The following is a 13389-nucleotide window of genomic DNA, read 5'->3' as shown; positions in this document are numbered from 1 at the left end:
TTATTTAATAGAACAAAAAACAGAGAACAGATCGGTGAATTCGATGAGCAGAGTGTCGTTCAAGGGAGCACGTATGGCGCGGGGTAGGCGAACGGAGAGTATGAGAGCGGTGCGGCTGGTGCAGCGGCGAAAGTGTACGGTGCAGCGTGTGCAGCGGCGAGAGTGTACGGTGCAGCGGGTAGAGCAGCGTGTACGGCAAGCGGTGCAGCGGCCAAAGTGTTGTAGTTCCTGGCGACGACTTGGCTACTCCTTGCGGTGACTATAGGCGCTGGGAGAGCTGCGATTGGAGCCGCTGCCAACGGGGCTGCTGGAGCCGCTATGAGCGGGGCTGCCGGGATCACACCTGCGGACGCCATGGTGGCGATGGCGAGGATGAGGCACTGAAAAATCAAACGCAGATGCAATTGCAGTTTAAACGATACCAAAACTTCGGCAACCCTGATCATTACTCAAAGGAGAAGCTAGCTGGATTTCGACTTGAACTGTTCGGTTGAATCTAATTTACGAACCACAAACGATTAGCCCGTTGCACTCGGGACTATTTCAACCCGAAAACCAAATATTTCTTTCGATCTTCAGTATTTCAATTCTATATGATTTTGTTAATTTTCTACATACGAAACCGACGCAATTTACTCATGCAATACTTAAACATTTAGTAATTCATTGAATAAAAGAAATTTTAATAACGTAAGCGATATTTCAAAGTCGGTGCTCGAGTGCTTAGGCTCGATATCAGTTGAGTCCCTTCGCCAGTAATTTTGCTAGTCGTAGACGATAACATGAACAACATTTTAAAGACAAATTGAAAATAAGTGTACCCGGGTACCAGTCATGAATCGAATCGGTTCGACTTCTCTAAGTTGGTGCAGTTAGAATAGCGAACCGTGGGTGAGTCCAGGGTGCAGGATCGAGGACGACTTACCGCTGACTTGATCATGTTGAAGCTTAGCGATCGAATCGGTAACTCTGGGGCGAGTGTGAAGAGTCGTCGGGGCGTCCTCACTTTATACCGATGTCCACCGCTCTTGTCGCGCGTCGCCGGACTTACGAAAATTTTCGAAGCATGGCGCGGCGCGGCGCGGGGCGGAGCAGAGCGGAGCGAATCGACGCGGCTTGCGAAAGCCTCGACCTCCGCACGTATAGCTGGCCACGACACGTCCTGTATCGATTTCGTTGGTAGTGCTCGCAATTGAAATGCCGAGCGCGCTTCCGTGCGCGCTTTCTGCGCGCGATCCTGCGTCGATTCCGCCATAGGCCGTGGCCGCCGCGTTTTCAATTCACGAGCCTGGTGTCACACTCCCGTCTGGTTTCATCCCCTCGTTTCATCCCCCGGCTCGTGGGATCGATCGATCGATTTCGGTGTGACCTTGATCACCGAACAGGGACGCCGCGACCGGACGCGTACCCCGCCAGTATGGTCGAATTATGTAAGCAACTATGCCAGAGAAATTGTATAACACCCTCGACTATCCGTCCGTTCATCCGTCCGATTGAAAAGCGTAACAAGGTTATAATGGATTACGCGGGCCGCGTCTCGCCACCCACACGATCCACAGCTTCGATTACTTTTAATTCACTTTCCGCTACCTTTGATCCACCTTTTGCCGACCCGGTTCACACTTTCTCGCCCGTGACTTCCCCTTTCGATATATAGAATTCGAAACGGCACCGTGCCGGTCACCTTTTTTGGCGGCGCTCGTTGTTGCGCTTCAGACACGCGAACGTTCATATGTGTCCACTTTGTCAAATAGATTTTCAGAGAAACTTCTCCCTGCGCCCTTAACCTCTTCCCGTGCCATTTGGCTCGACGAAATCCGGGCCGAAGCGGTAAACAGACCAGAGTGACGCTCGAACACAGTTGCAATACTAGCCGAAACGTAAATACCTGTGATACAGTCATTTGTAAATCATTCCGCGAGTCTGACTCGTGATGTTTACGTTTGAGCCGAAATCTTCATCACGGGTCAGACTCGTTCAAGTACGGGAAGGGGTCGAGAATCGAGAACTCTACCAGAATAAAATCATTTTCCAAGCAGATCGATCATTAGGACCTGCTAGGATCAAATCGAGTGTAGATCGTTTGCATCTTGATAACGCTACGCTTCCTCTCAGAAAGATTCCGAGCACTCCGCGAGTTCGTTAAACAGAAAAAGTGGACACGCTGGCGGAAAATCGCCCTTAGGACCGCCCTTAGTTGCCTTAGCAAGCATCTTTGCGACGACCATTCGAGAGGCAGCAATAAAGTCCGCATAGTTTGTATCCAACGTTTCGTTTGGTCTTCTTCATTTTTATTTTTATCCTGCAGGACCGCAAAGGGTCCAGGAGATGAAACAGTATTAAGACAGCCATTTAACTCCATTCGCAATTCTAATCCCTCAGCTGGGTTAACCCCTCAGAAATCGCAGAGCAATCCTTTCTCTGCCTATTCTCGCGATTCTCAGCGATCCGTGGACAATTTCAACGAATCCGTTCCGCGATTTAGTTTCGATCCGTTCGCTCGTAGTGTTTCAGTCCCGCGGTCGGTGATCGTACCCCCCCCCCCCCCCACCCCTCTCGATCTTCCGCTCGCTCTCTCTCTTTACCGCGGCAACAACGTTTTCGCTCTGTCTCTCCTCTTCCGCAAGGCCGGACAACTTCAAGGCGAAGCACCCGGTTTTTTCTCAAGTTCAAGTTCGTCGAGTCGGGAACGGGAGAACGCCTGTTGCTTGCTTCCACCATGGGTGTGCCGTGGGCTTTTTGCGAGGGGTAATTCTCCGGCTTTGTGGACATCCATATACGCATTGTTCGCTGGTTCAGCGAATTCCTGCGTTTCCTGGTCAAAGGCACTAGCTGTTCAATGAAAATTTTGCACCGTTGTTTTCCAGCGTGGGCGTCGAGGAGATTAGAACGAGTTACGTGGATAAATCGCGTGGGTTCTAATCAGACCATACACACCATCGCGGGAACATCGTTGAACTTTCAATTTTTGGTTATTCTGTAATTCTGATTGTGAGCTTAGCCCGTGTGGAGTTTCAAACGAGAAACATAGAATCAGGCGAATTTTGAGAGTCTAGAAAGTTTATTTAACCAGTTAGCTGTTGCGACCTCTTTGAAAAATGTGTACCTAAGTTGCGTCGCAAAAATTAACCGCTGTTTCAATTATAGCTGTTTTCACGAGTATACTCGTCATGACACAAAATATTGCCATTTCTTCATGACGAGTATACTCGTCAAACACAGTTAACTGGTTAAACGAGACAAATGGAACTTGTATCGACACCTGGACTGCGGATTCTTATGTAGAATAAGAATTGTCTGTATCAATTGCAAGAAACGGTAGCCACATCGAAGTCTCTTTCTTGCCTCTCGTTTTTCTGTTATGAATGCATAAAATCCGCAGACTATTAACAATACAAGAGAATATAGAATCGTGTATCTTTTGTCGGAGCTCAGAAAAATGTTCCACGGAGCAGTCCGTGTCCGTAAACGGTGAAGAAGGTCGAAATAAGATTCAGTAATTAGGAGAGCCCTTATGCGCGATCCAAGCAAAGATTGAAACGATGAATTTCGCGGTCGCACAAGGAGCACGGTGGCTCGCGCAACTCGGCCCTTGTAAGGACAGGGAAAAGCCGTGGAAAAATCGGCGGGCTCTCGAGAACAAGGTTTTTCTGAGGAGCGAGCGAGCGAGCGGGCGCGCGTACACTGCATCGATAAAGGACAAACGATGAAGGATAAGGGAAGTTGAACGCTCGGCGAGATCCGGCACGGAATCCTCGACAGGTTCTCGATCGGCGAGTAGGCGTTTTTTCAAAATCGCAAGGACGCCGCCAGGTGGATCGCGAAAAGGGGAAAACCAGTTTGCGATTTTGTCGGGAAAAAACTCGTCCGAAAGAGCGCGGCCGGTAGCCGCGGCGAGAGAGAAATGAGAAATAGAAAACGGCGAAAAAACCGAATGGAAACCGAGCGCATTGTTGGACCACGCCTGGCGCGCCAACACACCTAACCCGGGGGAGGCGATCTCGAGACCTTGAAGAAATCCGCGGTTTCTTGGGCGCAAAACCTTTCTCGGTGAGCCGCGCGAGGGGAGAGACGAGTCGATTGGTCGAGCCGGACTTGGAAAAAATTGCCGGAGCAACGAGAAGGGGGCAACAAGTGTATCTCTCTGTTCGTAGGTAGGCTGCTCCGAGGACTGGCTGTTGCCCTTCGCGGAACGATGAAAACGGGTAAAAAGAACGATCCCGGGGGAGAGAAGCTGACGGCGCGACGGGGAGGGGAGGGGGATGCAGAAAGATGAGAATCTTCGTCGCGGTGTTCGCCTATATAAACTGCGAATCCTCGCGATTTCAAGTATGATCGTTTCGACTCGCCTGTCGTGCATTCACGTATTCCTTCTACACGTAGCCACCATGTTCAAGACGGTGAGTAGAGTAGCATCGAATAGCAATAACGCTAGACTAACAACATAGACTAACTAATTATAACGGGATTTTCTTGGCGCAGCTGTTGTTCGCTGGATTGTTGGCGGTGGCCATCGCAGCTCCTTCGCCGGTTCCGGCTCCGGCCCCGGCTCCAGCCCCGGCTCCGGCTCCGGCTCCTAGCAGCGCCGCGCTGATCAGTGGCCCTCTGATCGCTCCGCTGGCCCCGTCTCTCTACCCGAACATCGCCTCGCCGTTGATCTACACCAGCTATCCGGCGCAGCTCAACTACGGCAACTATGTGCCCCCGTCTCTCATCTACAAGAACATCATCTACTAAGGTGGTCCCGTATCCGCGCGGCCCACCGGAATCATATCGAATCAAACCGTACCGAACCACATTACCGGACAGCCAACCGATCGTTCGACCCTCTCTGTTCATTTCTCCGAACACGAATCATTAATCGCGCGACGCATCCTTTCATCTCCACTCACTTGTCAGACCACTCCATGGAATTTGTTGTTCCCATAATTCGGTGTGAATAAAACCGCTTAAAAGCAGATACACAGCCTTATCATTCTGTCTCGTCGTTACGCGACGCAACCCTTTCGTTCGATTTCGGGCATGACCGCGGACCGATCGCTCAATTGCCCGCTTGTTAATGAGTTGTTGTCGCCGCACCTCGCCTCGCCTCGCCTCGTCTCGCCGCGGGGGGACGCGTTACGCGATTCGCCGTCGCTTTATAAATCCGATTATGTAAGCGCGGACGTGGGCGTGATCACACTTCAAATGATCGATGTACATCCGCCCGCGCATACCGGTGCATGCGCGCACAAGTAAAAACTCTGTACCGAGTGTACCGAACCCGACGCCTTATCGGTACCCTTCGAGTTACCCCTCGGTTCCACGAAAACGGGACCGGAAGTGCGTACAGGGCAAGATCCGATTGCAATGAATGAGAAGTGTCCAATCAGTCGTATATTTTCCCACCAGTCACACTTCCCCGACGTTATTTCGTCGACTCCACGCAATTGCCATTTCCACTAAGCCACATATCCCACCATGCGCGAACAAAATGCAACCGAACGAGATTCGCGTAAAGAAGAGGCATTTGATCGGGAATGCAATGAACGAGAACCTGTTGTGCACTTTTTTCGAGGGGCTGGCTGCCGTCGGAAATACACCGCATTTCCACTGGGCCTATGCGTGGATAACCCGGTTACAGAAGTACAACATGAGAACAACAAAGACTGGTTATCACAAGTTGATACGAATTTATGCTCGTAACACAAGACAAAAGGTAGCGAAGTAACTGGGGTAGGGGTGGGGGCGGTCAACAGATATTATCTTCTTTAGTCTATACGAGTTTAGAAACATTTTGCGTAAGCATCCGATGCCGGTATACGGCAACAAGCATTTCGGAATGGCTGTTAGTGCAAAGCTGTGTTAAAACCATGTTAAGGAAAGAAAGGATTCTTGTTCCTGCGAGCAGAGAAGTATTATTTCGTTGGTTCCATGGAGAGTAGGCGTGGCCCCGTGGCTCTCGACTAAAGGTCGATGCGTGTCTCAAGCAGGCCGGCAAGCCTGGCGATTTTTCCCAGTTTATACGAATTTTGGGGTCCGGGACAGCCATTTGAGAGGGTTCGAGAGGCTCGGAACAAAGGCACAGCGTGTCCTCTGCTACCTGAACCCCACGGGTACGCAGGCCGGTGCTAGAGCCTGTCTAGAACTTTTCAGAGTTCGTCGTGGTAATAGATGGGGAATACGTTGTTAAGGAATTTAAACGTTATAACAAACAAAATAACAATTTATTACTACGCTAACAAAGAGAAAAACAATATCATCTGACAATCTGTGCGGTGAAACAATTCGTCATTATTTATTTAAAAAGCTGTTAACTAGAACATTTCAGAGCTCCTCGTGGTAATAGAAGGAGAATACGTTGGTGGAATTTAAACGTCATAACAAACAAAATAACAATTTATTACTACGCTAACAAAGAGAAAAACAATATCATCTGACAATCTGTGCGGTGAAACAATTCGTCATTATTTATTTAAAAAGCTGTTAACTAGAACATTTCAGAGCTCCTCGTGGTAATAGAAGGAGAATACGTTGGAGGAATTTAAACGTCGTAACAAACAAAATAACAATTTATTACTATGCTAACAAACCTATCCCCACCTCAGCCGCGCCTGTAGGCCCAATGTTTTGACGTCGAACGTCACACGCTACATAGTATGTGTGACCGCTGTAGCCAATATTTCGAATACAGCCGACAATGCGTGTGAAACGAGGCCCGTCTCTTCCACTCTGAACCAATCGGCCGCGCATTCGTATCAATACAATGTCACCACTTCGAACCCATACGAAATGGCGTCTCTCCACCCCCTACAATCGCGTAGTAGTGGGCGGTAGTAGTTTAATATCCTTAGCCCACTGCTATAATCCACAGCTTACGTTGAATATCATGGAATTAATCATACGGGAATTTCTTGATAAAAATAGTATCTATTGTTATGTTTTCCGAGTAGGAGGTGCGATATTATGATTTGGTATGAGGAAGTCACTTCCAGCACGTGTTGACCGTGTGTTTTCCTTCGTGTTTTCGTCGGACGGTGGTCATAAAGTAATTAAAACTCGTGGTAGAAACTAATTTTTACGCTAGCCTCATTTTTAGAGTTCGCCAACATCTGACCTTGCCCGTTATAAAATTGATGGGCTTGGGTTAACCGAACGGTACAACACCTACCACCTGCATTATCGCCCTGCGTACCATACCTAAGCAGGTAATTTTGCTTGTAAATCAAAAACACATGTTGCTATTGAGTCACTGGGAAACAAGAATGGACAGGTTACCTGAAAGATGGCAATAAGTCCTTACAAATAATGGAAATTATATCATTAAATAATATTAAACATGTATTTTTATAAATTGATTCAAATGTTTTCTTTAAAATACGACAGAACTTTCCCTTGAACCTAATATATTTTTATAACAGTTCTAAGTATCCAATGTTTGCAAGTTTTGATGTTCGCGAATTAAAAAGCGGAATTTCACCATATTTAAAAAAATTTTTTGTACAGTTTAACCGGTGGTAAAATTTGCAGAACAAAGAAGTTTCTAATAACTTTTCATTAAGAAATTACATATAACATATAACAAATACATACAGTGACTCCCAAAAATATTCGGACACTAGCTATAACTAACTTTACGACTTGATAATTCCTTTGTTAATAAAGCAATCGTCCCGGGAATTGTTTCTAGCAATAAAAGATTTATTAATGTTGATAAACATAGATAATTTATTTGAAAAATATACATAAATTCCATAATAAAAATTAGTAAGAGAAATGATGTACCATTTTTGGCTCACAAAAATATTCGGACAATATTAATTTTTCAATTTAGATAATGTAATTTAGCATTACAAAATTTGTTTAATACTTCGTGGCATAACCATTTTGTTTAAGAACATGACTTAACCTGTTTGGCATATTGTTTGTAATTTTTTTTTAAATATTCAACAGTTATATTCGACCACTCAGTTGCAAGTCTTTGTTTTAATTCAGCTATCGATGTAATTGGGGTTTTTCAAATTTTTCTATCCAATTCATCCCTCAAATTCTCGATAGGATTAAGGTCCGGTGATTGGGGCGGCGAATGAAGAATTTTGGGGCAGCGGTATAATAAAAATTCTTGCACAATACGTGACTTGTGCTTGGGGTCGTTGTCTTGGTAAAACTCAAAAGTATTATTAAGTCCCATTTTTTCAGCACTTTGAATTAAATTATTTTTGAGTATATTTAAATAATGATTTTTCTCCATGATACCGTCAATAAACACTAGGTTACCGACTCCATATGACGAAATGCAACCCCAGACCATTACGCTGCCTCCGCCGTGTTTCACTGTACCTCTTGTATTTTCAAAATTAAACACTTTATTCGCTTTCTGTCACACCATAGTTCTTCCGTCGGAATTGTACAGATTGAATTTGCTTTCATCCGCAAATATGACATCCTTCCACCATGTCTCATCCTTAGAAATTAGCTCTCTTGCAAAGGTTTTTCGTTTATTCCTATTCTTTTCGTTGATAAATGGTTTCTTTCTAGCTACTCTTCCATTGTAACCAGCTTGCCTCAGCACTCTCCGAACTGTTTCGGCTGAAACATTTTTGGAGCTTTCTCCTAATAGCTCACTAACTAGTTTTGGAGCACTTAAGCGCGGATTTTTTTTTCACTTTCCGAATAATTTTGCTTTTCTCCCTCGTACATAAGAGACTTGGTATTCCAGTTTGCGGAATAGAATCAATGCGATTCTCAATATAAAATCGTCGACAGGTATCTGCAGCAGTACTCTTACTTATACGAAGCGTTGCACTAATTTCGCGATAGGTTTTTCCTTTTTCTCGATGAAAAATTACAAGCTGTCGCACATCGAAACTCGTATTCTATCCTTTGCGACCCATTTTGAACGAATTCGCGTTTACTACTGACAGTAGTGAGGTGGCATGGACATCTAATGGTCCACGAGATTCTGTTTGTAAACAAACGTTTTCTCGTTCTTGGACTATCGCGTCCCCAGAAGGCGATTGCCAGAGAAATATAATACGTGTCCGAATATTTTTGTGAGCCACAAATGGTCCATTATTTCGTTTAATAATTTTTATTATGAAACGTATGTATATTTTTCAAATAAATTGTATATGCTTATCATCCTTAATAAATGTTTTATTGCTAGAAACAATTTCCAGGGCGATTGCATTATCAACAAACGAATTATTAAATCATAAAGTTAGTTATACCTAGTGTCCGAATATTTATGGGAGTCACTGTATAAGGGGAGGGAACCGAACCTGACCAGGGCAAGCTCCAAATGCCCCGACACAATAATGATCGTCACGCTATGAAAGAACGAACGGCCGCTAGAGGAAGCTAAATAGTAACATTTCTGTCCAGTAGGGGAGCTAGGAACGTTTTCCAAAGTTCAGTATCGAGCAACACACTGTATTGGTAAAACAGAGGAAGAGAGAATGTACGGACGTACGACAACGTGGATGGCGCTGTCGTAGCTTCGTTCGAATAGCCGTGCCGCGGCACACTCACACACCGCCTGATCAGCGTGTACGTGTGCCGACGGCGATCGCAAGGGTCAGGGATGCCTGGAAATATTTCCCAATAATGCAGTCACGGGACTTGTCAATGGTGAAAAGAGCTAGATGAAAGTTCTATCTAGGGTGGAAAGGTCCTCAGAAGTCGTACTTTTGCATCATCGAGAAACGGTTAGCAATATTCGGCAGCACGTCGTTTCTCAGGGAGGCTATGGAAACTGACATGGCGGCACACTCACACACCGCCTGGTCGGCGTGTACGTGTGCGACGGCGATCGCAAGGGTCCGGGATGCCTGGAAATATTTCCCAATAATGCAGAGACGGGACTTTTCCATAGTGAAAAGAGCTAGATAAAGGTTCAATCTAGGGTGGAAAGGTCCTCAGAAGTCCTACTTTTGCGTCATCGAGAAATGATTAGCTATATTCGGCAGCATGTTGTCCGCCAGAGAGGCCTGTAGGAGCATGAGCGGCGCGTCAACATGGATGGCGCTGTCGTAGCTTCGTTCGAATAGCCGTGCGGCGGCACACTCACACACCGCCTGATCAGCGTGTACGTGTGCCGTCGGCGATCGCAAGGGTCAGGGATGCCTGGAAATATTTCCCAATAATGCAGTCACGGGACTTGTCAATGGTGAAAAGAGCTAGATGAAAGTTCTATCTAGGGTGGAAAGGTCCTCAGAAGTCGTACTTTTGCATCATCGAGAAACGGTTAGCAATATTCGGCAGCACGTCGTTTCTCAGGGAGGCTATGGAAACTGACATGGCGGCACACTCACACACCGCCTGGTCGGCGTGTACGTGTGCCGACGGCGATCGCAAGGGTCCGGGATGCCTGGAAATATTTCCCAATAATGCAGCGACGGGACTTTTCCATAGTGAAAAGAGCTAGATAAAGGTTCAATCTAGGGTGAAAAGGTCCTCAGAAGTCCTACTTTTGCGTCATCGAGAAATGATTAGCTATATTCGGCAGCATGTTGTCCGCCAGAGAGGCCTGTAGGAGCATGAGCGGCGCGTCAACGTGGATGGCGCTGTCGTAGCTTCGTTCGAATAGCCGTGCGGCGGCACACTCACACACCGCCTGATCAGCGTGTACGTGTGCCGACGGCGATCGCAAGGGTCAGGGATGCCTGGAAATATTTCCCAATAATGCAGTCACGGGACTTGTCAATGGTGAAAAGAGCTAGATGAAAGTTCTATCTAGGGTGGAAAGGTCCTCAGAAGTCGTACTTTTGCATCATCGAGAAACGGTTAGCAATATTCGGCAGCACGTCGTTTCTCAGGGAGGCTATGGAAACTGACATGGCGGCACACTCACACACCGCCTGGTCGGCGTGTACGTGTGCCTACGAGGGCTGGAAGGGTCTGGAATTCCGCAACCCATTTCTCTATAATACAGGGATGTGAATTTTCAGTAATGATTCGCACTAGATAAAAGGATCAACCTAACATGCTGAATCCCTCGAAAATCCGTAAAAATTATTGTTTGCGAAATGTAACAAATGGTTTGACAAACTATATTTAAATAAATGATTCTTTTCTAGTTTTTATCTCTAGATACAAGTGAACGCATTCTAAATATTTTCAGTAAAAATTTGCTTTCTATAACTCCGTGCCGTGACATTGACACTGGAGGGTGTCATAAATTAGCCCTCCCACGACACTGTCCCGCCGAAGACGAAAGAACTTTCCTGTAACCTCGGTGCAAAACACAGTCATTCTCTAAAGTCTGAAACATCACCGCTTCGCACGAATGTACGATTGCCTAGTAAATATGATCCAAATTATATCATGTTTGGTGTCAATTTTATCAGGAAAATGACGCGAATGTGTTGAGAGAAGTTTCATGAATATATTATGAAAAACAAAAGAATTGGGACATTGCATTAGTATTGTCTCACCGATATACCTGACCCCGCATAATGTTACACTCTTCGGCGGTCTAGCTTCTGGCCCCTTTGAAAGGTAGACACTTGGGGGCGTCATAAATTACCCGTTCTCCGATAGTGTCCTGCCGAAGACGAAAGAGCTGGCATGCAGCCTCGGTGCGAAACACAGTCATTCTCTGAAATCTGAAACATCGTCGCTTCGAACAAATGTACGAATGCGTAGTAAATATGATACAAATTATACCATGTTTGGTGTCATTTTTATCAGAAACATTCCACAAATGTGTTGAGAGAGGTTTCATGAAAAAATAATGGAAAACAAAAAAGATTATGACATTCCATCGGGATTGTCTTACCGATATACCTGACCTTGCACAATGTTACACCCTTCGGCGGTCTAGCTTCTGGGTCTTTCGACAGGTACACGCTTGAGGGTGTCAGAAACTAGCCCTCCCAATATAACCCCAGATAAAAGAGCTAAGGGGCACAGAATGCCTGTGGGATTAGGACAAATTTCACCGATACGTAATGTTACGATAAAAATTACAATCTCATTAAAGACAGTCCAAATGATGCTTCATGTTTTTAATCTATTTATTAATACATGCTTTTATTTTTTTATGCTTTTATGTTTTTAATCAGAACAATATTGTTAATACGAATGACTTCTAGAGCTTATCTAGAGCATTTGGACCGTCTTTAATGAGATTGTAATTTTAACTTTCAAATTTTAATACAAATTTTTTTATCTTTCATTCGTTATTCGAAATTTTTATTTCGATAACTATTTTGCCCAACTCTGCGTATTGATAATATCATTAAAATATACTTACGAAGTTACATACGCCTAGAAGGTATGACAAGAAGGTAAAGTATGACAATTTTTTGAGGAGTGCGGTAACTTCGTGAGGATATTTTAATGATATTATCGATACGTATGCAACTTCATTCGAAACAAATTCGTCGGAATTCCAGAAATATTTAATTTAATTTAATTTAATTTAATTTAATTTAATTTAATACAAAATTTAATGCAAATAAAGATTATGCACATGTTTGCTAAATATACCTACTGTAATTATAAAAAAAACCAAGTATATTAAAAGTTACGTTATAAGTTATGAATGAAGTACCGTTATTACCATTATGTATTTCATAAAAACGCAGAAACTCTCGGACCCCGCGTACCGTCAGGCCGGCCAGACAATGCATACAGAAATCCATATAAAATGCGGAACATTGCAAGCGTAGTCGGCCTGGCCGTTCGGTGTGCCGGTCGTTGGGTGTAACATGGGTCAGGTACATCGGTGAGACAATACTAATGCAATGTCATCATTTTTTTGTTTTTCCTTATTTTTTCCTGAAACCTCTCTCAACACATTCGTGGAATGTTTCTGATAAAAATGACACCAAACATGGTATAATTTGTATCATATTTACTACGCATTCGTACATTTGTTCGAAGCGACGATGTTTCAGATTTCAGAGAATGACTGTGTTTCGCACCGAGGCTGCATGCCAGCTCTTTCGTCTTCGGCAGGACACTATCGGAGAACGGGTAATTTATGACGCCCCCAAGTGTCTACCTTTCAAAGGGGCTAGAAGCTAGACCGCCGAAGAGTGTAACATTATGCGGGGTCAGGTATATCGGTGAAACAATACTAATGCAATGTCCCAATTCTTTTGTTTTTCATAATATATTCATGAAACTTCTCTCAACACATTCGTGTAATTTTCCTGATAAAATTGACACCAAACATGATATAATTTGGATCATATTTACTAGGCAATCGTACATTCGTGCGAAGCGGCAATGTTTCAGACTTTAGAGAATGACTGTGTTTTGCACTGAGGTTACAGGAAAGTTCTTTCGTCTTCGGCGGGACAGTGTCGTGGGAGGGCTAATTTATGACACCCTCCAGTGTCAATGTTATGGAGCGGGCCATCGACGCAAGATACTAATTCGCAACAGGTTGCTTTCAAACCA

The 13389-nt window shown here is 44.8% G+C and overlaps 2 protein-coding genes across 2 annotated transcripts; one reads left to right on the top strand and one right to left on the bottom strand.

The window, feature by feature from the left end:
* LOC143363120 (uncharacterized) lies at positions 1-1605 on the bottom strand. Its single transcript, XM_076803929.1, has 2 exons — positions 926-1605; positions 1-380 (listed from the first exon to the last, which is right to left on the bottom strand). Exons 1-2 carry the CDS (start codon positions 1253-1255, stop codon positions 60-62), a joined length of 651 nt encoding a protein of 216 aa, XP_076660044.1. The 5' UTR covers positions 1256-1605; the 3' UTR covers positions 1-59.
* A 1806-nt stretch (positions 1606-3411) lies between these two features.
* Positions 3412-5351, top strand: LOC143362426 (uncharacterized). The gene is made up of 2 exons (XM_076802982.1): positions 3412-4400; positions 4483-5351. The coding sequence occupies exons 1-2, from the start codon at positions 4263-4265 to the stop codon at positions 4735-4737; spliced, it is 393 nt and encodes a 130-aa protein (XP_076659097.1). The 5' UTR covers positions 3412-4262; the 3' UTR covers positions 4738-5351.
* The last annotated feature ends 8038 nt before the right edge of the window (positions 5352-13389 follow it).

This window comes from Halictus rubicundus, chromosome 1 (genome assembly GCF_050948215.1).
Source record: "Halictus rubicundus isolate RS-2024b chromosome 1, iyHalRubi1_principal, whole genome shotgun sequence".
Classification (NCBI taxonomy): Eukaryota; Metazoa; Arthropoda; class Insecta; order Hymenoptera; family Halictidae; genus Halictus; species Halictus rubicundus.
The sequence above is the reverse complement of the archived record's forward strand: the minus strand, read 5'-3'. Positions and strand labels throughout refer to the sequence as shown.

Excerpts from the sequence above, each read along its gene's own strand:
- LOC143363120 (XM_076803929.1), bottom strand. The coding sequence starts at position 1,255 with ATGGCGGAATCGACGCAGGATCGCGCGCAGAAAGCGCGCACGGAAGCG. Across the intron at positions 381-925 it reads TCAACATGATCAAGTCAGCG|TGCCTCATCCTCGCCATCGC; the intron begins GTAAGTCGTCCT and ends TTGATTTTTCAG.
- LOC143362426 (XM_076802982.1), top strand. The coding sequence starts at position 4,263 with ATGCAGAAAGATGAGAATCTTCGTCGCGGTGTTCGCCTATATAAACTG. Across the intron at positions 4,401-4,482 it reads TAGCCACCATGTTCAAGACG|CTGTTGTTCGCTGGATTGTT; the intron begins GTGAGTAGAGTA and ends TTCTTGGCGCAG.